At 32.8% G+C, this 25,963-nt stretch overlaps 11 protein-coding genes across 11 annotated transcripts; 5 read left to right on the top strand and 6 right to left on the bottom strand. All coding sequences in view use genetic code 12, as the record gives it.

The window, feature by feature from the left end:
* Nucleotides 1-474: 474 nt before the first annotated feature.
* Nucleotides 475-1,332, top strand: CTRG_06041 (putative serine hydrolase; the record flags this gene model as incomplete). Its single annotated transcript, XM_002546517.1, has 1 exon — nt 475-1,332. One exon carries the CDS (start codon nt 475-477, stop codon nt 1,330-1,332), a length of 858 nt encoding a protein of 285 aa, XP_002546563.1.
* A 64-nt stretch (nt 1,333-1,396) lies between these two features.
* Nucleotides 1,397-2,296, bottom strand: CTRG_06042 (protein disulfide isomerase; the record flags this gene model as incomplete). Its single annotated transcript, XM_002546518.1, has 1 exon — nt 1,397-2,296. The coding sequence occupies one exon, from the start codon at nt 2,294-2,296 to the stop codon at nt 1,397-1,399; it is 900 nt and encodes a 299-aa protein (XP_002546564.1).
* A 291-nt stretch (nt 2,297-2,587) lies between these two features.
* CTRG_06043 (uncharacterized protein) lies at nt 2,588-4,672 on the bottom strand (the record flags this gene model as incomplete). Its single annotated transcript, XM_002546519.1, has 1 exon — nt 2,588-4,672. One exon carries the CDS (start codon nt 4,670-4,672, stop codon nt 2,588-2,590), a length of 2,085 nt encoding a protein of 694 aa, XP_002546565.1.
* A 5,220-nt stretch (nt 4,673-9,892) lies between these two features.
* CTRG_06044 (nucleotidase) lies at nt 9,893-10,756 on the bottom strand (the record flags this gene model as incomplete). The annotated part of the gene is made up of 1 exon (XM_002546520.1): nt 9,893-10,756. The coding sequence occupies one exon, from the start codon at nt 10,754-10,756 to the stop codon at nt 9,893-9,895; it is 864 nt and encodes a 287-aa protein (XP_002546566.1).
* Nucleotides 10,757-11,008: 252 nt separating this feature from the next.
* Nucleotides 11,009-12,565, bottom strand: CTRG_06045 (uncharacterized protein; the record flags this gene model as incomplete). The annotated part of the gene is made up of 1 exon (XM_002546521.1): nt 11,009-12,565. The coding sequence occupies one exon, from the start codon at nt 12,563-12,565 to the stop codon at nt 11,009-11,011; it is 1,557 nt and encodes a 518-aa protein (XP_002546567.1).
* A 512-nt stretch (nt 12,566-13,077) lies between these two features.
* On the top strand, nt 13,078-14,526 carry CTRG_06046 (metallodipeptidase; the record flags this gene model as incomplete). The annotated part of the gene is made up of 1 exon (XM_002546522.1): nt 13,078-14,526. The coding sequence occupies one exon, from the start codon at nt 13,078-13,080 to the stop codon at nt 14,524-14,526; it is 1,449 nt and encodes a 482-aa protein (XP_002546568.1).
* A 521-nt stretch (nt 14,527-15,047) lies between these two features.
* On the top strand, nt 15,048-15,836 carry CTRG_06047 (uncharacterized protein; the record flags this gene model as incomplete). The annotated part of the gene is made up of 1 exon (XM_002546523.1): nt 15,048-15,836. The coding sequence occupies one exon, from the start codon at nt 15,048-15,050 to the stop codon at nt 15,834-15,836; it is 789 nt and encodes a 262-aa protein (XP_002546569.1).
* Nucleotides 15,837-18,775: 2,939 nt separating this feature from the next.
* Nucleotides 18,776-20,800, top strand: GLN3 (nitrogen-responsive transcriptional regulator; the record flags this gene model as incomplete). The annotated part of the gene is made up of 1 exon (XM_002546524.1): nt 18,776-20,800. One exon carries the CDS (start codon nt 18,776-18,778, stop codon nt 20,798-20,800), a length of 2,025 nt encoding a protein of 674 aa, XP_002546570.1.
* A 589-nt stretch (nt 20,801-21,389) lies between these two features.
* Nucleotides 21,390-22,742, top strand: SAH1 (adenosylhomocysteinase; the record flags this gene model as incomplete). Its single annotated transcript, XM_002546525.1, has 1 exon — nt 21,390-22,742. The coding sequence occupies one exon, from the start codon at nt 21,390-21,392 to the stop codon at nt 22,740-22,742; it is 1,353 nt and encodes a 450-aa protein (XP_002546571.1).
* A 315-nt stretch (nt 22,743-23,057) lies between these two features.
* CTRG_06050 (uncharacterized protein) lies at nt 23,058-23,897 on the bottom strand (the record flags this gene model as incomplete). Its single annotated transcript, XM_002546526.1, has 1 exon — nt 23,058-23,897. The coding sequence occupies one exon, from the start codon at nt 23,895-23,897 to the stop codon at nt 23,058-23,060; it is 840 nt and encodes a 279-aa protein (XP_002546572.1).
* A 1,210-nt stretch (nt 23,898-25,107) lies between these two features.
* On the bottom strand, nt 25,108-25,749 carry CTRG_06051 (uncharacterized protein; the record flags this gene model as incomplete). Its single annotated transcript, XM_002546527.1, has 1 exon — nt 25,108-25,749. The coding sequence occupies one exon, from the start codon at nt 25,747-25,749 to the stop codon at nt 25,108-25,110; it is 642 nt and encodes a 213-aa protein (XP_002546573.1).
* Between the last annotated feature and the right edge of the window lie 214 nt (nt 25,750-25,963).

Raw genomic sequence — 25,963 nt, forward strand, 5'->3', positions numbered from 1 at the left:
ATCACACTGTATTTACAAGAGGTTCAAGGATGAGAGATGGTGAAGTATTATAGAAGTTTAAAATAACTGGAACGAATATATATAGGATATTACTGATTTGACAAACAGGTAAGAAAGAGATAATTGAAAGGGACTTGCATAGCAATGCCGGGTCGAAATTGCACGGTAGTATTTAATGTAGAAGATTTTGTTTCTCGTAGAGTACTCTAACTATACTAATCTTAGTAATCAGTATTTTTATTAACTACCTATTATCGCTTGTAACAACAAACCAACTAACCAAAATGCCTTTACAAGAATCGTAAACTCGACTTGTTGGCAATACTGTTGAGCTCGTTCCTAATGAAAGTAAGGTACAAAATGCATCCACAGTGAAAAAAAAAAAAAAAATATAAAAAACGTTAACAATCTTATCTGCAATTTTTTTTTTTTTTTTCATTTTCTTTTTCCTTCTTATTCATCATCAACTCAATAATGACTACAAAGAAACCAGCAAACTACAAAGGAAAGATCTTATTTCTTCATGGATACACTCAATCAGCATCATTATTCTATGCTAAAACATCAGCATTAAGAAAGAAATTAATGAAACTTGGGTATAAATGCGTATATTTGAATGGACCCTACGTTTTAACACCAGCAGATTTACCATCAACTGATTCATTATCAAAATTTGGATCTTCTACAAAGACAGATGAAATGACTTACCGTGCTTGGTGGGTTAAAAAAGATGCAACCAATGATAATATTGATGTTGATGACTCTATTGAAACCATTAAGAAATATATCAACAACGGAGAGATCATTCCAGATGAGGATATGAAAATGGAACCAGAAACAGAGGAAGAAAGAAAATTACCTATTGTTGGAATAATTGGTTTTTCACAAGGTGCTGCATTTGGAGGGTTGATTGCTCATAAGTTCCATGAATTATTTGAAACTGAACCTTTGAAATTTGTTGTTTTATATTCGGGATTTAAATTAGACACATCTAAAAAGGCAGGAAACAATAAATACGATTCTCATTATCCACAAACTGAAGAAGAAGTTGTCAATAGCCATTTTAAATATCTTCATGTTTATGGAGAATTAGATACAGTGGTGGAAGAAGCAAGAGCTTATACATTGTACGACTTGACTAAATCATCCTCAGAACTTTTGAAACATCCAGGTGGTCATTTCGTTCCTAATTCTAAATTATACGTCGATCAAGTTACAAATTGGATCCAAGTTAATTTGGAAAATAAAGAAGAGTCAAAGCCAAAGGCTGAAGAGAAAAAGGATGATATAGATTCTTTGTTGGAGATGATGGATAATTTTGGTAAAGCTTAAGTGTGTATAATACAAATTTATATAATATTATCTATAGAACTTTTAAATTACTACTATTTCTGGATTATAATTCATCATGTTCAATCTTTTTCTTTCCTGTTCTGTACTTGTAGTAGTATTTCTTCTCTTTCTTTGACAATGGACCTTCTATAGGCTGTTGTTTAGTTTGTTTGATTATCCATTCGGAAATGACTTCCTTATCATTTAATTTGTCAGACTTATCATATGTAACAAACTTCTTGTTATCCTTGTCAAAGTAGAGCAATGTTGATTTAGTTGCGGCTGGAATTTCTACTTCATTCCCATCAACTTCAATAGTGCGTGGCTCTGAGTTAAGTTTTGTAATTATACCAATATTGACTCTATCAAGGAAATCAATGGCAATAGATTTTAGCAATGGACTAATCAGGTTGGTATTGGTGATGAGCAAGACATTTGGCTTTTCTTCCTGTAACCATTCGGCAATACCATTTGAGTTGACATTGTGGAATTTGGTAACATAGTTCTTTAATCTTGAAGTTAAAAACTTTGTCATAGCCTTGACATTTCTCTCACCTTGATAGACTTCACTTGCATGGTTTTGTTTTCTAGTTGGCTTACCACTTTGATACTTTGGAGGTCTAAAGACCATTAAGGTTGGGAAACCACGTATTTGATATTGTGAACATAATGGTTTATTGTATTCTTTATCACAATTAACACTGGCAACATTAACAGCATACTTGGCATTCTCGTGGATATATTTACCCAACTTTTTGTAGGTTGGCTTTAACTGTTGACAGTAACCACACCATGGAGCATAAAATTTGACAATGGTGGTATAATTTGACTTGTGAACAACTTTGTCAAAATTCGAAGGGGTTAATTCAAAAATGTTGTCATCATTTGCATATTCATCTCCTTGGGCTCTGGAAGTGACCAAGACCAACAACGAAATAAGTGCTAATAATCTATTCCAAATCATGGGTGGTGTAAAGTGTAAATGATGTGGTTGGCAAAAGAATAAAAACACGAAACGGAAAAAGAACAAAAGGAAACCAGAAAAAAATAAAAGAAAAAAAAATTTCGAAATAAAATTTCATTCTCGGCTTTAATGTCCGATCGTGCTGCAAAATGAGACAACAAAATCTTTAGAGTTCGATCTGGGAAGTGATTGACAAGTTTAGTTCTATACAGAAGAATATATTAAAGAGATCTAAAAACAACAATTTAAAAGAAAAAAAAAAACAATCCTATATACATACATCACCCAAACTCAAGCCCAGACTTGTAATTGTTCAAAGAAATCAACTCTTTTTTTGTCTGAGTTTCTGATATTATGTGCTGCAAAATAACGTATTTCATCAACCATTACAGGGTGACCACAAGTGACAAACGCAACAGAACGAGAACATTCTTCAATTTCGTCAGCAACAATTGTTTCAATACAGGGTCTTCCTTCTTTGAACTCAATATGGTTCAATCTGGATTTGATGGAACTTTTGTCGTCTTCACAAGAATCTTTATCCTCCAACTTCTTATCCTCATCGGTACTCAAACTCAAACTTGGTCTGGTCACATAGATCGTTGTACGAATACTGGTGTTCTTCAAATATTCAAGCTCTTCCTGGAACCATTCCAACGACGAGTAATCTCTGATAACCCAGATCAATTTCATAACCCTGTTGGTTTCTGCAGGTAATCTTCTGGCCATGTCCATCACTTCAGAGTAAATACCAGGAATACCATTACCACCAGCAATGAAAACGGCAGTGTCGGCATATCTGGCCGGAGTTGGCTCTCCATATGGACCTTCAACAGCAACAGTCATTCTTGTGGTCTGGTCTGGTTGTTTGGCCAACAACTTGTACAAACTATGAGTAACACCACCCTTGACCTTACAGTACAAAACAATGTTCTTGTCATCTGGAGTATCGACGAATGTAAAAGGATGGGATTGCCAGAAATAAGTTGGTTTAACAAAATGGATGAAAGCATGTCCACCAGGGATGGATTTCCAGTAGCTTGGTTTAGGAACAACAACTTTCAAAGTATCATTGGCCAACAAAGTAACCTCAGCTTTAGGAAAGCCAAAAACAATCAATCTTCCAATTCTGACAGCCCTGTCAAAGCACCAAACAGCAACAGAAGGGTAAACAAACCATACATAACCAAGGTCATCTACATGAACCCAAGTGGCACCAACAAAGATGGCTGCCATGATAATATGGATCAACAAGAATATTTCGTACCAACGTCTTCTGAAGAAAAGCATAGCTTGAATCCAAAGAATACCACCTGCTGTTGTTGCAAGAATACCATTCCAGAAGTACTTTTCTTTGACTGCTTCAGAATAATACTCCCCCTCGATGATGGTATAATTAACAGAGTGAATTACAACTAGCATGAACATCACTCTGGCAATATGTCTGTGATAAACCATAAATGTAGCGTAATTAATACCGGTTAACCATTGCAAAAAATTATTTCTACCAGCAAAGAGGAAAACCAATGGCATCATGATAGTAGCTACTATACCCGTTCTATCGGCAACAAGACGCAATTGAAACTCATAGCCACTGTCAAAAATTGGAGCACCCGTTGTGTTTGCTATCTTAACTGCGTTGACAATGAGTGTGTAAGCATAGAAACCAAGGATAACAAGCGACTCGTATCTGGATGGAATCAAACAATCGAATATTTTCAAAATTGGCAACTCTTGTGTCTTTCTCTTCTTGAATGTAGCTGGCATAGATACGTATTCTCTCCACCAGCCAATAGGACCACCGGTCAATGTTTTGATGAAACCAGGGAACATGAACATTGACCAGTTAACCAACCCTTCAATGAGCATCACTAAGAGCCAGTATCCCAACGCACCAGCACCATAATACAAAGAATCGTCATAGTTGCCCAAAAACTGAACATATGAATTATAGTATACCAGCATTTGAGTTTCGTTAAACTTAAGTGGGACATCAATAGGGACTGTAATGTTGAAATTTGGAATTTCATCAGTTGTCATTGCATTATCAAGATAGTATTGATATGATTCGTCGAACCAACCTTCAGAAAGAGTGACATTACCATATTCCTGACAGTTCTCCTCAGCGAGTTTGATAGCTTGGGAAGTGCTTTTGTTTTGAGACATCATACAACCAACAATTGTTGCACGGGCATTTTTATTTCCACATAAACATTCATAATATGCTGCTGTTTTATCACAGAAAGAAGCAGAACTGTAAGTTTCATAGTTACAAGAATATAAAATTATAGCAGAACCATATCTTTCGTATTTTTCATTATGAGCAAAAGCCAATGATAAATAGGATATAACTAATAAAACCGTTGAAATAACCATTCTTGCTCGATTGTTGCTTTGTTGGAAGAAGAGGCAATTAGAAGAAGATTAACAAATTTTGTGATTTACATAAGGATTTCTTTCACAGTTTATATACTTGCCAAAACAGCTTCTCACACGCTAGCATATGATAAGCTTCTTCTAACCAATCGTGCAACGGGGGATTTTTTTTTTTTTTAATTTTAATGAAAGGGCAATTTTGTTCATATTGGTAATTCTATTGTGTTTTTAATTTCATTGTTTTCAACAGACTTGTTTAATTGAGGCAAAGGATACTTTTTGCAGCACAAAACAATACCTCTGCAGTATATGCACAAAGAGTTGTTTTTCTTTTTTTGCTAACAATCAGGAAAAAAATTTTTATCTCAACGATCAGTGGTTCAACAAAGAATGTGAAATTCGACTTTCGGTTATTTGTTGTGATTGTATAATTCAGTATTATATTTGACTCTTGTTGAACATCCTGGTTCCTGACATTGGCTTTTAATTTTCTTACGAGCTGTCAATATAAATCAACAGGAATCAGTTGTCTAATGACGGATTCTTGGCTCGCCAAGTGTGGGTCGTATTTATTAACTTATTCACTATTGGTACCTTTTTTTTTTTTTTGAGACAAATTGGCACGCCTTGGCAGTTATGTTTCCTAACCGCAATCTACACTTCTAGTAGTTAAATTACAGGAATTTTAAAATGAATTTGAACAATGGAAAATCTTTCACTCAAAATCAACGCAAATTATGCCTTGCATAAATCTTTCAAAAAAAGCCACCCCTCCAATGCTCAAAATTCCACCAATCAAATGAATCACCGTAATGTTCGTTGCATATGAGCCAATCAACAATTGGACTAATAATATACTAAATTGGGCGTTGGGGGTTAAAATCAAGGCGGGCAAAAGGGGAATTATGTGAGGTAATACTACTCGTAATTTAAAATTAGGCTTAATTGATTTCAGTGGCTTTAAAATCGTGTTTTATTGCCGGATTGTATTGTATTGGTTATGGTTTCATCCATTGCAATGTGATGTATGAATGGGAAAACGAATCAGCTGATATTGTTTGTAGATCACAGACTTGATAAAGATTTACTAATGTTTAATTGAATTGATATCCCTTAAACAGGTCCATTCATTCAAGAACCTCGTATTCCTGGAAGTTTTAGATTTAGAAAATGTAGAAAGAAGAGCTAAAATGTTTTACTTAATTTAAAACAGAGTAGGGGTAACAAAAGTGACAAACACAAATTGCAGACTTTCGGCACTTTTGGGGGATTAACCTAGGGAGATATCCGGGTGAGTCATTTTTTGCATAATATGTATGTCTCATTGTTTTTGGAAAGCAAGTTATTCTGAGCCAATAGATGATCGGAATATTGTCTGCAATATGATACACAACATGTAAAACTGCCAGTGGGGATAATATACCCCATATTTTTGTAACACACACGGAGAACATAAGAAGTCATTTCCATTACCGAAAGGTTATAAATTGTTCATGAGCACAAAACAAACGGCCTACTGCCTGATAGGTTTTGTACTATGCAACTTGCAATTCCATTACTGATTTTTTAGATTAGATTTAGTTTACGTGAGAGAACCATGTGAATTTGCTATTGGAGCAAAAAATCTGTTTTACGAGATGACTCCGGTAATATTGTTGTATTGGAAATATTGTGATTTATATTATGGTACAAATGAGTATTCTGAAGATCTTAGGCAGTCTGAACCAACATAATAGACAAAGTATTGCGACTAGGAACAATAGACCAAACTGCATTATCACCACGGTAGCGAGTCACCGGATGTACGGGACGAGACTTTCATGTTCAATACAACTGGTGGTATTGAATCATCCATATTCATATATATATACTTTTTTGATTAGAGTAGTACGTCGTGTGCCTAACACGTGATACATAGTATGCGATTTCTTCTCTTCGATAAACTACGCAATAATAATCTATCAGTATATTACATGGTAAACACGGATCACAAGTCACTTAAATAGTCATTCCGGCTTAACTAGTTGAACTAGTATTCTAACTTTCAGTTGACAATGAAAGAGTAGAAACAAATTCTAGATTTTCTTCGTGTACTATCAACCAATTTGTTTTCCTAGACACGCTTTATTCAATTGAAGCGTTCGTTAAACAAGATTTGTGTATTTATTTATTTATCGAATTTCAATAGTATTGGATTATTTGGTACACTTTCTAGACAACACACCGTGCTTCAATCAAAGTGGCAACATTTAATGATCTTTCAGATGAAATAATTGAGGTTGTTCTTGGATATTTTCCTTATGACTTATTTTGGTCACTTAAAAAGTACCCCACTATTAGCAGAATTGTTGAAACTGAAACGTATCCGGTTATAATTATTGACAGTTCTACATCATTTCCAACACGACCTCACGAAGATGCTCCTATTGTGCTTTCTTCTGAATTTATAAATTTGCAAAAACTGAAACCATTCATTTGACCCAAGAAATGAATCTTCAAAAATGTAATACAAGCAGAAAAAGTATGCTCTCAATTGTGACCATTCACAAAAGATAGCTAAAATTGTTCTCCTGATACAAGAATCTGATTTTGAAAGCAAAGCATTGTTTATTCAATTGTATAAGATGGATCGTTTCCCAGTTGACTTAATTGTATTAAAAGCTCCCTCACATAAGATCCCCAAGGTTGATGATTATCATTCACTTTTGAAGTTATAATCAATAAGAAATACCTTGGGAATTGGTCTACATCCTTTTATGACTGAGTTATTTAGAAATGTAACATGTATGGAAATGGGGGAAGAATCGTGAGACGGGTTAAACACCTTACACGAACTTTGAAAAAGTTAGCATGTGTTTTACAACCTTTTCATGATCTGATAAAATTGGAATTTCCTACTGGTTTGGTAGAATTAGGTATTTCTAACCACGTCGCTACATATACTATACTTATGTTTGTGGATATTTCCCATTTGACTAAACTCAGAAAGTTTGATCTTAGAACTCCATCATCTTCACAGTTTGCACTCTGGAATCTCCCTGAGAACCTAGAGTTGTTATATCTTCAGTATATTGAAATGAAGGATATAATAGTTCTGAAAATGTGTCCAAAACTTGTCGATCTCAAGATTAAAAATTAGCAATGTATTCCCTTAGGAAATTTAATAAATCAACTAGGATTTCCACCGAAATTACACAGTTTGAAAATACCCGGTATATTTGTGGAAGATGACAAAACAGAATGGGCAAGAAATTCTAAAGGGGATAAAAGATCCATATTGAACCTACCAAAAAGAATGAAATAGTTATATTTGGCAATAGATCCTCATGTGAAATCGTTTACAAATTTTGTTATGGATAAGAGCGATCTCCTGGGTCTTGAAAATTTTACAGTGGTTGGTGCCCAAAGACACTACCTTGCGAGGAAAGTTACCAAAGTCATTGACGGACTTGCAATTATTATTCTTGAACAATTTTCAACTAAATCAATTGACGGAATTAAAATATCTTACTAGGGTTTATATTTGTTCTGGCTGTCTGCAATCCTGCTTTGAGAGCAAATTTTCTAGTTACTTTTGAGAATTGTCAATCTTGGGCTGTAGCATCCATAATATTAGAATTTCAGCTCCAAATATTGAAATCTTGAACCTTGAAAGTAACAAATTAAATATTTTAACGGAAAAGACTTCATCATGTCAGATAGTATACGTGAATTAAACTTATGTAAAAATAAAATTGAAAAAGATATCAGTCAGATTTCCAGAGCAGCTAGAAAAATTAGATGTATCAATGAATTTTCTCAAAGATACCGAAAATCTTACATTATGTTTGAGAGTGTTAAATACTAGACTGAATTTGTTTTACGAGTCGACAAGAATTTTTGAATTTCCCGTAGGATTAGAAATACTTGATTTGTCATTCCAGTTTGATCTTTAAAAAAACTATTCCAGTGGGAAATTGGTTTGAAAGGTTACTATGCTTGAAAAATTCAAATTTAAAACATTTGCATTTAGAATTTAACAATTTCTTCACAATCTATGTTAATTATTTTCCAATATCATTAATACTGATGGAGTTACAAGGTAATATAGTTTCTTCACTCATTGGTAATTTTTCAACATTTGACAAACTTGAAATCCTTCACTTTAATTTGAATTGTCCCGAAGAAATTTTCTTAGATGCTGAAGAGAATGATGAGAAGGTTTTCGATGATAGTATTAGACTTGTTGATATTATTCCATGCCATATTATCGATTCAGATTATGCTGCTTTACAACGGATAGTGCCTACTCTACCAAATTTTCAGGTGTTGAAACCTGATGTTCATATAAAACCGGCCACTACATATGATGGTAGATTAAGAAAACTCGATAGACTTGAAAGTGATTTTAATAAATACGTAGATATGTGATTAATACATGTATACTCATCCATTAGAACTTCTCAATTTGGGTATAGATTTCGTGTGTGTTGCTACCAAATGATAGTTGAAATGAGTTGCACACTACTTCTAAACGTTGACAATATCCACAGCAAATATATTGACTTTTTTAATAGTGGCAGATATATCCTAGACTTTAGTAACTCACTGGGAATAAACTTTTTGAGTTGAGTGAATTACTAGGTGGTACAAGAATTTCTCACAGATTCTGGAATCAGTGACATCACCCACGTAGTAAATTTTTACAAGAAGATTTTCTTTAGTAAAACAACCACTTGCTAAAAAACCAGTATCTAATTCGGCATGTTCACTGTGTGCTACTCATTTTTATATTGGAAAATTTAGAGGGATCTAGCTGAACACTGCCATGGAATAAATTATCCCGGTAATGTTCACGAAGAAAAGAGTTATATCTAACAGTAAGTATGTTATCAATAACTTCTGGTCAAAGTTATTTCTCATTGAATTTGGTGATTCTTTGAGTTGCTAGAAACGGTATTTCTTACTTTCTTCACTAAAGTATCAAAGAAAAAACAAATAATTTAATGATACTGGCACTAGAGGGGTATTATTCGGAAAGTACTCCCAGGTTACTATTCACGAGGGAATGATGATCAATAAATTGTCCAAAATATCCAGTTATGAAATGGTTGAACCGGATCAGATTTCGCATTCAATAGATCTGTGTGATATCACCGCTAGAAGTACCAATCGAACACATACAACGGGAACCTAATATATAAACTTTGTATTTAGTATTTTATAAAATATCAATATAATCTATGAACAGCCTAATATCTTTGGTAAATCGGAAAATTTTGTAACGATAGTAATCTTTGAAGAATCATGTTCACCATCAGGAATATTATAGTACTCTTTGAAATCTGGTTTTAGTTTAAGTTTTTCAACATCTTTTGAAGATTCAACATATTGATAAACATGACCCATACCTAAATTATGAGCAGCTTTAACATTTAATTCACTATCATCTATGAAATATTGATTTTTCATAACATTTTCATCATGATAATCAATTCTTGTTAAATTAAAACAATTATAAAAATATTCCTTCATTGGTTTACAAACAATTGGATATTTTGAATAATCACAAAATGTCAAACCATCAAATAAATCACCAATACCTAAGAATGACACAACTCTTAATGCATGATTTTTATAAGCATTTGTTATTAACCAAAATAAATCAAATTTATGACTTTCTTTAATAGTAATTAAAATATCTCTTAAAGATTTATCATATCTTAAAACAGCATGTAAATCTAAAGCATCATCAACTTTAGAATTATAATCTAACGCATCAACTTGATGATTTCTAACAAGTCCTTCAATAGCTAAACCATAAGTTTTATAGTAATTCATATGTAAATTATGTGCTTCTTCATCATTTAATTGTAAATTTTGTTTAAAATAATCATGAATTTTAACTTGCATCATATCATTGATTTTCATAGATGGTGGATATAAACAATTATCTATATCAAAGAAAAATATCTTTTTATTAGCAAGATTTTCAGGTATAGGTCCATAACCAAATGGTAAGTTAACGTGTCTTCCGGGTTTAGCATTTTCAATTTCAGTTAATTCAGGATTAACATAGCTTACTGATTCACTAGATACTGTCATGATTGCTGAAATATTAGTGATAATAATTAATGAAAGTTACAAGTAGTAAAAAGATTGAATAAATTTAGTTGAATTTATACAGAAACAAAAGAAAGAAGTAATTGATTATGGATATGAGTCAAAGGAATAAAAAAGTCGATGATATCACACACATGAACAATCGGAAAAAATAAAATAAAATAACAATAGAATATTCGCGCACGTTTCTTTTAATCTCGTGCCGCGGTTACCCACGAGTGTATTACGTAATTCCTATATCTCATCATCTATGTCCTTATAAAAAATATCACCATCTAAGTAATCACATTTCTTCAGTAGAATATCACCCAAGTATTCTAAACTCTGATAAGCTTCTGTGATCAATGCAACCATTTCTTCTCTATGCATACGTGATTCATTTTTATAATCAGGACTGGTGATTTTACTCATGTATTGATACACTTTCTTTTTCAATTCAAGAATAATGTTTCTGGATTTTCTCAATTCTTTAATATTCACTTCTGTCATTGGACCATATTCGATAATTAGCAATTTAACTTTTAAACTAAAGTCATATAAATTTGACATATCTTCTTTTAACTCAACTTGGCGTAGATCTTTTTCTATAGATGCAGATAGATCCAACTTGTTGATCACTTGTGCTATTAAATCATAATCCCCTTTAGTTTTAATTGTGAACATATGGGACGGGATATCGTCATCATCATCATCTTTCTGTTGATCATACTCTCCATAAGTATACGTAGATAAACTTCTAACTTGTCTATCCAATGCATCTATGAAATCGTCATACTGATACTTGAAACTAATAACTTTCCAAACCGAATCCATTAAATAAAACATTGTCTCAAACTCTCTTGTATTAGTATTGTGATCACATATAATCATAATGAATAATTTAAAAAAAATATCCCAATCCACCGAATCTCCAATTAAATAACAAATCAATATCAAAGCTATTCTCATTAATTGAATCCTTAAATGATTGTTAAATTGTCCTATCTTAATGGGTAATTTTGTTTCATTAATCAATTTTGTATTCCCGCCACAAGTATCTATCAATTCAACCAATTCTCTAGATGTGAAAATCACTTCTTTATTCGTAGTCACACCAAAATGTAGAATCATATCAATAATTGATTGTAAATGGGTAGGATTCACGATACTGTCCAATGAATTCATTATAAAATTCTTTAATTGTGATTTAACAGCATTATATCCAGAAGAAGGATCTCGTTTAATTAAAAATAACAAAGAATGAGGTATTTTTTGAAAATCACCTAAATCAATCCCATCAACATCACGTAAGAAATAAAAATGTCGGTCAATTCCTGATCCATTTAATTGTTGATTAATTAAATTATCAATCAATTCAAAATCTTCTTTTTGATCATATTTTTGAAACCCTTTTGATCCATTATCATTTAATTCCATGATTATTTTAGATTTTTGTTGTTGAAGTTTTTCATATTGAAATTTTAAATTTTCTTCATCTTTTTGAATATCATGGTTTATTGATTTATATCTCTTGTTTATATCATGTAATCTAGCTCCTTTAGTTTGAAAAATTGCAGGTACTTCAATATCAAAGATCCCCTTAGTTGCAACTTGTTTCCTCTTTTTATTATTTTCCTCTTGTATTTGTTGTCTGTAACTGATTCGATTTGAACGTCTTTGATCTTGGTAGGTTTGATGGTTTGGTTTTATATTATTAAGTCCAAATATATCAAAATCTTCATTATCTGATGAATCTGATGATGATGATGATGATAGAATTTCAATCACTTCTTTATCCACTATAGGCGTCATGATTTCCCCCACGGTGATAATAAGTTATTCTCACCATCGCGTATACCAATCGCGATTCTTTTTTTCTAAGATAATTAAGAAAAAAAAAAATTACAGATTTGTGTCTCGCGTAATAACATCACGTGCAAGTGGTCACGATATGGAAGGACAAACTCCCCTCTTAAGTTTGTGTAATTCGGTAATCAACGGGTCTTAAACAAGAAGCAACGTTGATTAACGGCATTAAAATGTGTTTCCAGTGAAGAACACAAATATGATATTATGTGATAATTTCTTAGCGTAAGGCAATTTTCATGTCCCAGAACCAAAGTGGATTGAAAAAATAAAAAAAAGAAGAAGGCACCAGTTCGACGTGTGGCTTCAATGTCGTGTACCCCCAACAGACAAAAGTTTCAAATCCCACTCTGTCATCCAGTCCTCCTCACATAGTATTTTCTTTATCTCTTGATATACTTTTTTTTTTTCTTTTACATTACTTTAACCAATTACACATTAACCATTACATATCCAAGATGTCATCATATGAAAAATTACCATTAGAACCATTCTTTGAAGCAATTGAAGAATTGAAACCAAAATTCATTGAAAGAATCACTAAGGCTGTTTCAATTCCATCAGTTTCATCAGATGAAACTTTACGTCCAAAAGTTGTTGAAATGGCACATTTCTTGGTTGATGAAATGAAACAATTAGGATTTGAAGATATTCAATTAAAGGAATTAGGTATTCAACCACCACCTGTTTCTGATCCAAATTTAAAATTACCACCTATTGTTTTAGGCAGATTTGGTCAAGATCCAAAAAAGAAAAATGTTTTAGTTTATGGACATTATGATGTTCAACCTGCTTTGAAAGAAGATGGTTGGACTAGTGAACCATTTGAATTGTATCAAGATAAAGCTAAAGATATTTTATATGGTAGAGGTGTTACTGATGATAAAGGTCCAGTTGTTGGTTGGTTGAATGTTATTGAAGCTCACAATAAATTAGGCTGGGAATTGCCAGTTAACTTGATTGTTTGTTTCGAAGGTATGGAAGAAAGTGGGTCCTTAGGATTGGATGAATTGGTTGCTAAAGAAGCCAATGAATATTTCAAAGGAGTTGACCAAGTTACAATTTCTGATAACTACTGGTTGGGTACTAAGAAACCAGTTTTAACTTATGGTTTAAGAGGATGTAACTATTACCAAATTATCATTGAAGGTCCTGGAGCTGATTTACACAGTGGTATCTTTGGTGGTATCATTGCTGAACCAATGACTGATTTAATCAAAGTTATGTCTAATTTGGTTGATTCTAAAGGTAAGATTTTGATTCCTGGAGTTTATGATATGGTTGCTCCATTAACTGATAAAGAAAATGAATTGTACGATGCTATTGACTTTTCTGTTGAAGAATTAAATGCTGCCAGTGGTTCAGAAACTTCATTGCATGACAACAAACAAGATATTTTGAAACACAGATGGAGATTCCCATCTTTATCTTTGCACGGTATCGAAGGTGCCTTTTCTGGTGCTGGTGCCAAGACTGTCATTCCAGCTAAAGTTGTTGGTAAATTCTCGATTAGAACTGTCCCAGATATCGATTCTGGTAAATTAGATCAATTGGTTTTCAAATACATTACTGCCGAATTTGAAAAATTGAACTCACCAAACAAATTCAAAGTTGAATTGATCCATGATGGTAACTACTGGGTTTCTGATCCATTCAATGAAAGTTTCACAGCTGCATCTAAAGCCACCCAAGATGTTTGGGGTGTTGTTCCAGATTTCACCAGAGAAGGTGGATCTATTCCAATCACTTTAACTTTTGAAAAAGAATTGGGTGTTGATGTTTTACTTTTGCCAATGGGTAGAGGTGATGACGGTGCCCATTCTATTAATGAAAAATTGGATGTCAGTAACTATATCAACGGTTGTAAAACTTTGGGTAGTTACTTACATTATTATGCTAAAGCTTAAATAGTTTTTTATTTAATATTAATGCCATGAGAGTTTAATCTGTTTCTATCGCCGTGCGGGCATCTGGCCAGGTCTCTACGTCCACATCTCGTGTTGCTGCCACGGCCCCTCTGCCCGGCCCCTCCTTCTTGCTCTGCGCACCAGAACCCAACAAGCTAACAGGCAGTACAAAATTTCAACTCAAGTGATGAGCGAACTTTTTTTTTCTCCTTCTCTCTTTGTTGTTCATCTTCTTCTTCTCATTGAAAAAAAAAAAAAAAAAAAATTATCACCAAAAATTTTTCTTTCATTCTTTTCCTAAATCCCCTTTCTTTATTACTTACATCGTAATATTTTATTTTTAAATTGTTGTTTTCTTTTTTTGATACAATCATTTAATACTTTTGCATATATCAAATTCATTAATTTTTTTTTGTATTATTAGTTTGTTAGTTTTTATTTTTCGTTTTATATTAATACTTAATTGTCAGTCATTTATAAATTCATCACGCAATATAGCTCCATCCATCTATCAATCAGTCATGTCAGAAAATTTAAAAAGAGCAGAATCATTGTTTAATAGAATTATGAATCCTGGAACTCATGATTCATCTATATCATTAAATTCTCAAAGTTCAACAGGGACATCATCAATTACACCAGTAACCTCAAGTACTCAATTAAATCTATCCTCAATTACATCAGGACCAAATTTTTCCGGATCAACAACTAGTAATGTGACAAGTAATATAATTCCAAAGAAATATACTGTTCCTACTAAGATTCCTAAATTGGATATTGATAAATTGACTCATGATGCATTAGCTACCGTACCATTAAATCATCACACATTACCTTATTGTTGGACAATATGGTATCATTCCAGAGCTAAAAAGAATCAACCATCAATGAATCAAGAAGAGGGTGAATCACCAGAAGAGCAACAACAGCAACAGCAACAACAAAACCCAGGAGTTGATTTGTACTTGCAAACAACCAATGAATTATCCTTTTGGGATCCAACTACAGGAAACAAAATTCAACACATTGCATCATTAGAACAATTATGGAGTAGTTTGTCATCGATTAAGAAAACATTTGATTTGAATATCGGTACTGAGTTTTTAATATTCAAGGCTGGGGTTAATCCAGTATGGGAAGATCCAATAAATTCAAAAGGTGGAAGATGGGTATTTCGATTTAATAGAAAACTAATCGATGATGATTTTGAAAAACAAGAGAAATTAAGAAAGAGAACTAGTTTAATTTGGGAAAGATTATTGATTAAAACTTTAACTGGGATCATTAATTCCTCAAGGATCGAATTCTGAAGAAATTCAGGATTTATTATTAAACGATATTTCCGGGGTTAGTGTTAAGTTTAAGAAAAGATGAAGATATCATTAGTTTGTGGAATTCAAATTTGAATTTCTTTGGTAAGAAAGAAGGTAAGAAATTGACATCATTCCAAGCTAGAAGAATATTATGTGATTCCATATTAAGAGTTATACGTGAATGTGATTTAATTATTCAAGGTAGTGATTGCGTTGAAACTATTGATAGTGGATCCAATGAAAGAGTGCATGGAGTTAGTTTTGAATATAGAATCCATGCAGATAACGAAAGAGAACGAGAAAAAGTTGGTGGTGGTAATGATATTACTGGTAGTAACATTGGGGGTAATGGATATCATAATACTGGTGGAAGTCATAAAAGGTTTAGTAAATTTAGTAACTCATCACATATCAGAACAGATTAAACGGATATACACATATGTATATATATGAATAGGGTTTTGAATTATCTTTTTTTTTTTATTACTTTTTTCTTATCTTTTTCGGTTATTTCTTTCTGATGTCAACAAGTACGAAAGTTGATTCAAATATTAGGTTATCAGAGGCGTAGTGTTGTAGATTGCTTATCAGAATTCTAGATAGGTAGATCAAATATCACATCTAGAATAGAAGAAGTCAAAAGTACACCAATAATTATACTGATACAATGGATCGTCAATCATTCTTTAAATCACGAGGCAGTATGTCATCATAGTAGAGACGGGAGGATTTAATGCACAAAGAGTAGAATGATAATTGTAGTGTAATGCAAACATGTTTGAAGTTAACACCATCAGGGATTATAACCATATTCAATAAACTTTTTTGTTGTTATTCGTTTGTCTGAATTGACAATAGAATAGAAAAGAATATTTTATTAAAAACAAAGAAATTTTCAATTGACTATTTGTAAAGGGATCATAACTTTAATAAACTTCATGTCGTCAAATTCTTTAAACAATGTATGTAATTCTCTCTCTCTATCTTTCCCCTCCCCGCTTTTTACTACATGTAACATGATGGATATTAAAACCATCTGTGATATTCATACGAGATGGATTGGTGGTAGTATTGGTTATGTAATGTTATGGTTGTAAAAGTAGTAAATGGTTGTAAGAAAAAACAAAATAATACTTCGACAACATTATGTGAACACCGCGGCTAATCGAGACAAACCAAATTTAATTAAAGAATGAATCTCAAACCAGGGGGAAGCACAAACAAATTTAAACTGTGGTATTTATACACGCCCTGAAAAAAAAAAAAAAAAATTAAAAAGGCGACAAGAATAAGAACAAGAAGAGGAACAGGAGCAGGAGGATCAAGAGGATAGCAATTTTAAACTATAAATATGTAGAGTCAGCATCTACGTGAAATAGATCCACTATGCGCCTTATTAACCGGTCTTTTAAATGCATTTGCATCAGAATAAAAAAAACAGGTGGTTTTTTTTTTTGGTTGGGTTAGTTGTACCAAGTATTTAGTAGATGTTGCTTGCATATTATAGACAATACCAAGATATTCAAAGTTATTATATGGTGGGGTTATTTTTTTTCTTTGCTTTGCTTACCCCCGTAAGATCTTGTCCTGTAGTAAAGTTAGGGTTTACAGTATAAACTAACAACTAGCAATTAACAAGAACAAGAAAATTAGTTGAACATATTAAAAATCACCCAACATTGCTTTATAGTTCTACTGTGTTCGGACTTTTAGATGGATATCTAAGCCTTGAGAACAATCAATCAAACACCTACAGAAACCGAAACAGAAGGAATGAGCAAAAAAAAAAAACGTAATGTCACGTTTTTAAAACAACGACATTCTGTTCATCTACAAAAACAAACAAAAAAATGTCTGCTGTCACGATATACACGAACGAGTCGAGATTCTTTTTTTTTTAATAAAAAAAGTGTCTGATATTATTTTGTAAGAATAAATTGAGTCATTGTTCTTTCTTCATCAATTGACCGTTACAGGAATTTCTGTAATGTAGGCAAGATTTTAATTTTTCTTATTACATAATACCACTTGATCCCTACAAGAATATGAGTTTCTAATTTATAATTTAAACTTTCCCCATGGTGGATGTTGATATTTTCATTGTTGTAGTGGTGGCACATACACGTTCTACCACCATCATCTTCTACCACAACACACACACACTCTTTTTTCCCCCATTTGACAGATGGACGAAGGGGAGTAAATTAGATTTGTGCTGCAAAAAAAAAAAAAAAAAGTTGAAGGATGAATCATATTCAGACACCCGGAATTATCGACTAAAACGGGAAAAGATAATGTCTGCTTTGTTTTTTTATTTTATGATTTACCGGTTTTTTATTCGGTGAGATGCAATTCATCTAGTGTCGGACATAGTAAAAGTAATGCACAAAGAAAAAAATGTCGTCATAGTTAAGTTTTTATTACTGTTTGTCTTTCTTTCACCTTCGTGCAGAAGAACAAAAAAAAATTTTTCTCTGTCTCTCTGTCTGTCTCTCTTTGTTTAATTATTTATTTATTTAAATTATGTGCAAGGAGAAAAAGAGAAAGGGAAGTAAAAGAAAGTATTTTTCTTATTGAATATTTATTTACCTAACCTTTGCTTACTCACTAGAATTTCATCTTCTTATTTTTTTTTTTTTTGAATATATTATTTTTATTTCTTTCACCTTGAAAAGATAGAAGAAGAAATATCATCTACTCATACATTCGACTATAATCCACTACTGTTTTCATTCACGTCAAACTGGACTTGTACAGCAGGATATACAAATAAAGAAAGAAAACTAACAAAAAAAAAAACGGGGAGAAAGTGTATAACGGAAATATTTTTTTTAAATTTATTTTGATTTTTTTTTTTTTTTTTTGTTTGAAAGAAGAATATTTATTCATTCAGTACACAATTTTCTCACCTTTCCTCCCCCCATAACAAAAGACAAATGCCATCATCTTCTTTACCTTCAACCAACCAGACAAACAATACAAAAAACACAGTATCAACAGCATCTTCATTTGAAACAGCTCCTTCCATTGTTGATTTATTCCATTCAGCCAAAAAGTTATTGAACTTGCAACCAAGAATTGAAAACTTACAATTACGTAAATCAAATAGTAAAACCCAATTATCCAAAATGCAAGCAGAATTTAGCCATACTTTATCATCTTCAAATTCTTCCCCAGCAAATACTCATCAATCACAACATGGTCAGCATCATCTGAGTCTATCTTCAACTGGTAATCATCATGATAAAGTCTTTGATTTATTGTCTCCACTTTCCATTGATGATTTGAAGAATAACACCATAACTACAGCAACTACTACCACAACATCCCCTATGCATCCAATATCTAGATCAAATATCCGTCCAAGTAACAATACTTTACAAACTGGAATATCAAATAATACGTCATTTAAACCTACATCGCCAGATTCTGAAGTTCCATCGCCTAGGCACATATCATCTTCGCCGCATGACTCAACTACATCCGCTACTGCGAAAAAACCATCTTTAGATTCGGCGAGTGGTAACATAAATACTACTGGTAGTACAACCAATGGCCTCCTGAAAAAACTCACAACTTGCTATAATTGTAAAACAACAGCCACACCGCTTTGGAGAAGAGATGCCCTGGGTAATACCTTGTGTAATGCGTGTGGTTTGTTTCTTAAACTCCACGGTACTTCAAGACCGTTGTCTTTGAAAACTGACGTCATTAAAAAGAGAAATTCAAGAAAACCAAGCACATCATCGAAATCAGGAACTCCAACTAACCTGTTTATAACTGCATCACTCAAGAATGATTTGGGGTATAAAATGAAACAATCTCCAATAGCAATAGCGCCTTCTCCTTCTTCTACATCATTGTCATCTATTTCAAATTCAGTTCCAAACTCATCTCAACGATTTAAAAATGTATTAATATTACCAAAACCACCAAGTGAAACTAATTTAGCCCCATCTTCAGTCAGAACCAAATCTATACCAATTCCATTATCATCATCGGCGGCTGCAAATCTCCACAATCTGAACACTACTCCATTCTCGCCACCATTTAAAAGAAAGAAATCAGAAATTGATGATGGTGGTCCACGTACTCCATCTTCTTCATTTTCCATGCGTAATCGTGTTTCTTCGTCTACTTCATTGACAAGTTCATCATTGTCAAATTCCATTAAACGTAGCAATTCATTTTCCAATAGAAAGTCATCTATAGGTAGTCTTCAACAAAGGAAAAGTATTGTGGGGGGAGTTGCATCATCAGGGGCAACAAATTCATTGACATCTTCAAATATCAATATTTTGAATCAAAGATTGCCTCAATCAACATTTTTTGATACTACTCCAGCACATAGTCAACAATCGCCAATGCTTTCTCGTCACAATAGTACGACAACTTTGATGAATCCAAATAGTGTAATTCTTGAAACTGCTATTGCTGATACTCCAGGCTCATTTAATTCAACTAATTCCTTCCCACTGTATGCTCAACAACATGAGACACCAAGTTCAATACCTGAAACGCCATTGAATGTGTCAGATTTGTTACCTTCATCGATGGGTCGAATGAGTCATATGACAAGCAGACAGCAAAGAGTTTTAGAAGAATATCGTGCTAGTAAACCACCAATGGTTGCTCATAAAGGTATTGATGATGAAATGCTTATTATGGATGCATTGAACTCATTTACAACTAACGATGGTACCGGTAATGAAATTACTGATGGTACTAACCTATTAATGGATGATGATGATTTCTTTAAAAACTATACAGATCTACAAAGTGATGACTTTATGGTGCCAAACACTTTACCAAATAGAAGTCAGAGTTTTGTTAATGGATTTGGACAAGTTCCAACTACAAGTTCTCATAATAATCCCATTGGTACAAACAATACAAGCACAAATGCTGCAAATAACAATAACAACTATAAAGATCTAGATTGGTTAAAATTTGATATGTAACCTTCCTAAATGAGGACATTATGGTTATATAATTCACCTGGTTTATGAATTTGGTGTCTCCCTTCTTTTCTTTTAAAAATAAAAAAAAAAATACTAAAAATATATCAAATATCGTATTGTTTGATTATTCGTTCACTGTTTTTTTTTTAAATTGTTTAGTGAATTCATCGTTTATTTAATGTCTTTTGTAATGAACTATAATAAATATACATATAATATATAATATATATACATAACCAAATTAGTTGTACATCTGTTGGGGCCGATAATGGATATTTGAACTAAAGTAGTTAAATACATTTCAACTCCTATATTTTTTTCATATTTATTTCTTTTACAATTAGAGTGATTCATGCATGTGACTTAAACGACACACGTTTCTTTAATTCTATGGTGTGTATTGTCTTCTCGTTCAACAATTGGTTTACACCACAAAAGCCCATTGCCAAACAAAAATCTCAAAGAGTAAAAAAAAAATTTTCAAATCCAAAAAAAGAAAGATAAAAAAATTTTTTTTTCAGTTTCCTTTCCTTTCCTTTTTCTTTTTCTTTCTTTCAACAGTAAACTCAATTACTACTATTATTACATCATGTCTGCTGCTCCAGCCACTAACTACAAAGTTGCCGATATTTCTTTAGCTGCCTTCGGTAGAAAAGATATTGAATTATCTGAAAATGAAATGCCAGGTTTAATGTACATCAGAAAGAAGTACGGTCCATCTCAACCATTGAAAGGTGCTAGAATTGCCGGTTGTTTGCACATGACCATTCAAACTGCTGTTTTGATTGAAACTTTGGTTGCTTTGGGTGCTGAAGTTACTTGGTCTTCCTGTAACATTTTCTCTACTCAAGATCACGCTGCTGCTGCCATTGCTGCTGCTGGTGTTCCAGTTTTCGCTTGGAAAGGTGAAACTGAAGAAGAATACCAATGGTGTATTGAACAACAATTGTTTGCCTTCAAAGACGGTAAGAAATTGAACTTGATCTTGGATGATGGTGGTGATTTGACCTCCTTGGTTCACGAAAAATACCCAGAAATGTTGGAAGATTGTTTCGGTTTGTCTGAAGAAACCACCACTGGTGTTCACCACTTGTACAAGGCTTTGAGAGACGGTAAATTGAAGGTCCCAGCTATCAATGTTAACGATTCCGTTACCAAATCCAAATTCGACAACTTGTACGGTTGTAGAGAATCTTTGGTTGATGGTATCAAGAGAGCCACCGATGTTATGATTGCCGGTAAAGTTGCTGTTGTTGCTGGTTTTGGTGATGTTGGTAAAGGTTGTGCCATGGCTTTACAAGGTATGGGTGCTAGAGTCATCATTACTGAAATTGATCCAATCAATGCTTTGCAAGCTGCTGTTTCTGGTTACCAAGTTGCTCCAATGGATGAAGTTGCCTCTATTGGTCAAATTTTCGTTACCACCACTGGTTGTCGTGACATTATTGTTGGTAAACATTTCGAACAAATGCCAGAAGATGCCATTGTTTGTAACATTGGTCACTTTGATATCGAAATTGATGTTGCTTGGTTGAAGGCTAATGCTGAATCCGTTGTCAACATTAAACCACAAGTTGACAGATACTTGATGAAGAATGGTAGACACTTGATCTTGTTGGCTGATGGTAGATTAGTTAACTTGGGTTGTGCCACTGGTCACTCTTCTTTCGTTATGTCTTGTTCTTTCTCTAACCAAGTTTTGGCTCAAATTGCTTTGTTCAATGCTGACAACAAAGAATTCAGAGAACAATTCCCAGAATTCGCCAAGACCGGTCCATTCGATGTTGGTGTTCACTTGTTGCCAAAGATTTTGGATGAAACTGTTGCTAGATGTCACTTGGACCACTTGGGTGCTAAATTGACTACCTTGACTGATGTCCAAGCTGATTACTTGGGTATTCCTCAAGAAGGTCCATACAAGGCTGATATCTACAGATACTAAGCGTGTATGCGATAGAGAAATAATTGATGTCCCTGTGGTGACTACTATTTCCTTTTTTTTGTTTTTAATTTAATGACTTGCATCAACTGCATTTTGCTTTAATAATTTTTATGACAATTTTTTTTTCATTCTTACAATTATCTTTTTTTTTTTATTACAATCCGGTAAATTATAAATATTTTCTTTTATATACTTTTTGTTTAACTTTTTTTTTATATGGTTGTATAAAAATTTTTATCAAATATAGATCTTCAACGATTATAAAAAAAAAAAAAAAAACATCAATCTTGTGCTCTACTTTTAGTTATATCAGGATCAACCTGATATCGATAATTTAAATGAATCACAAGAATCATCAGCTAATTTGATGAAAGTTTGTGCAGTTGATCCACTTCCTAATACTTTACCAAAACACCAATCAAACAGACCATCATAACCTATAGTATCATTTTCAATAGTAAAATTATCTCTAAGCAATTCATTTGATCTATTACATACGAAATTACCATCTGAATCAACACCACAAACCCCTCTAGATGAAATAACGTTAATATTATCATTATTGGATCCAGTTGTAAAATGATAAGTTGCACAAGTACCTGATGTATAATATCTTCCATTTGAAATAAGACAACCAGGTTTATCGGAAATTTTAATATATGAACTTTCTGGAACTCCGGTAGGTACAGGACCATACGTTTTAGTAACGTGTGGTGGTGGTGGACGTTTTGGACGTCTTGGGTTAGGAATTGAATGACTTCCCTTTGGTGGGAATCTAATACCTTTTGAAGGACAATTTGAATATGATAATGAATCAATAGGTAAGAAATCATGTTTAAGTAATGATCCTTTAACATTAAAATAATACCATACTTCATTTATAGCATGATTTGAATCACATTTGAAGAAAACTTCTTTACCAAATTTTGCTTTAAATGCATTTTGAATTTCTTCTTTGGTGTATGTTTTAGTTTCGGATGGAACTATACCTGCTTCAGATAACCATTTAAAAGTAGGTACTTTTTCAAATAAATAATAAGCAGTTTTGAAAAAATCATAAATATTTTGATTCTTTTTATAATCTTTAAGTAAATTTCCTCCTCCATAACAACCAGGTTTTAATAGTACTAAAACAAGTACCATGTTTATTTCCATTCATGGGCCCAAAATTGATGATCATCTCCATGAATATCTTTCCAAACTTTACTTAATCCATCATATAAGTCTTGATCATTAAATTCATCAACAATAATATCTTTTAATGTATTTCCATTATTTGGAATTTCTAAAGATCTATCACATGATTGAGGATATGAATGTCCAGAACAATACATATTCCATAGTCCATGAGCAGTAAATAAATCAGATGGACCAGTTGCTGGATTATAATCCCAAAATTGTGTTAATTCAATAATACCAGCTGGTGATTCAAAACAACATGAACTTATATCATCATCATTTTGGTTTAGTACATCTCGAGAACAGGAAATTGGAGGATCAATGGGACATGATGGTGGGTTATGGAATATATATTGTGAGGAAACTAATGGAATTAAGGTAATAAGTAACAATAATTTATATTTCATTTTAGTATAGCTGATGAAAAGAAGTAATGTTCGTCGAGGAAGAAGAAAGAAAAAAAAAATAACTACAACTCTTATCTTATCAAGGGGAGGGGGGGGGGGGAGAGAGAGAATGGAAAAACTGACCGCGTGGGGTTGAAGGGAAGCGAATGCGAATGCGAATGCGAATGCGAGTGATGGTGAGGAAGTTTACCGCGGATACGATGAATCTCAGGAACACAAAAAAAAAATTATAATGTAGTAGGGGAATGAATGACCAGCCAAATAGAGTAAATTTTGAGATTCTAATAGATCTGGAAAAGTATTGTGGTAGTTATGGCTAGTAGGGAAGTTTGGATTGTTAATTGGGTTAGACGTGGTAATTTAAGTTAAAATTGGTGAGACATCTGACGTAGAAAATTGTTCAACGGGGTAATCCTGCAGTATCTATCATGAAGTGTATTTCTATGTAAAATAATAGTTGACATTCTACTATCAGTTCAATTATTATCACGTATTATTAAATCAATACTAGAACGAGTATACTTTCAACAGAGATAACTGTAATTAGGAGTGAGTAAGTATTGGCAACAACATTAACCATTATTGCGTACAAAATTTTGGATGAACAAAAAAGTGTAACATAATGAATCAGCCAATTAAGAAAAATCACTACATAACTAGTTTGAGTTCAAACTACATCAAGTCTTTAAATCAGAAACATAAAATTGAATAAACATCTTATTGATGCTAGTAAAATCATCGATTTATATCAATTGACCATTCAACAAACACCAACAACTTTATACACCATGATTCTCGAGCACCTGGTTTCCCAGATGGATATCATCAGTAATTTCAATATTCTCTTTGGCAATAGAAACTCTGTTATTTGAATATTCTTTCCATCCTTCCAGAATACGCTTTATAGCAGTTTCTCGAACACAGGGTTGCACAAACATACCGCCATAATAGAACTTTTTTCTATTAAATAATCCCTTAATTCCATACTCTTTATAAATGGGAATCACAATACCCACTAAATCTAAGACAAGGATAAAAAATGAAATTAGAGTACTAGATATGGATAACCTAAGTCCCATAGGAACTTCAAATCCTCTGCCTATAGTAAACGGAATCCAAGAAATACACCCTGCAAATAATGATATATCCACAAATATTATAGCTGCTGGAACAATTATATTTCCACAAGTTGGAAGAAGAACTAAACTTAAAAGTGTACCTCCAAAGACAAAACTACCAAATATAACGTCAAAATAATATGGTGCTGCACTTGATTCCATTACACCATATTGATAATAATTTTCAAATATCTCGGTTGAACCAATTATTATACCAGCTATGCCGGGCCAGCAAAGAAAAGATACTCTGAAACAAATAGAAATAAATACTTTTAATGGTTTATTTGGATCTTGTGATCTCATATTGAGTCAAGTGATTAAAAAGTAAGTTGTAGTTCTAGAAAAGAACAAGAAGGTGGATCTAAATCTTATTTTTATAGATTTGCTATAGCAGAATCAACACAGGATGGATGTAGATGAATTGTTCTGAGCACATTTATGTGCATATCATAATTATTGGGGGAGAACCATATCATTACCGAAAACCCAAGAATTTTAGTTTTCCAATGATACAATT

The sequence above is a fragment of the Candida tropicalis genome (assembly GCF_000006335.3).
Source record: "Candida tropicalis MYA-3404 genomic scaffold supercont3.11, whole genome shotgun sequence".
Taxonomy (NCBI): Eukaryota; Fungi; Ascomycota; class Pichiomycetes; order Serinales; family Debaryomycetaceae; genus Candida; species Candida tropicalis.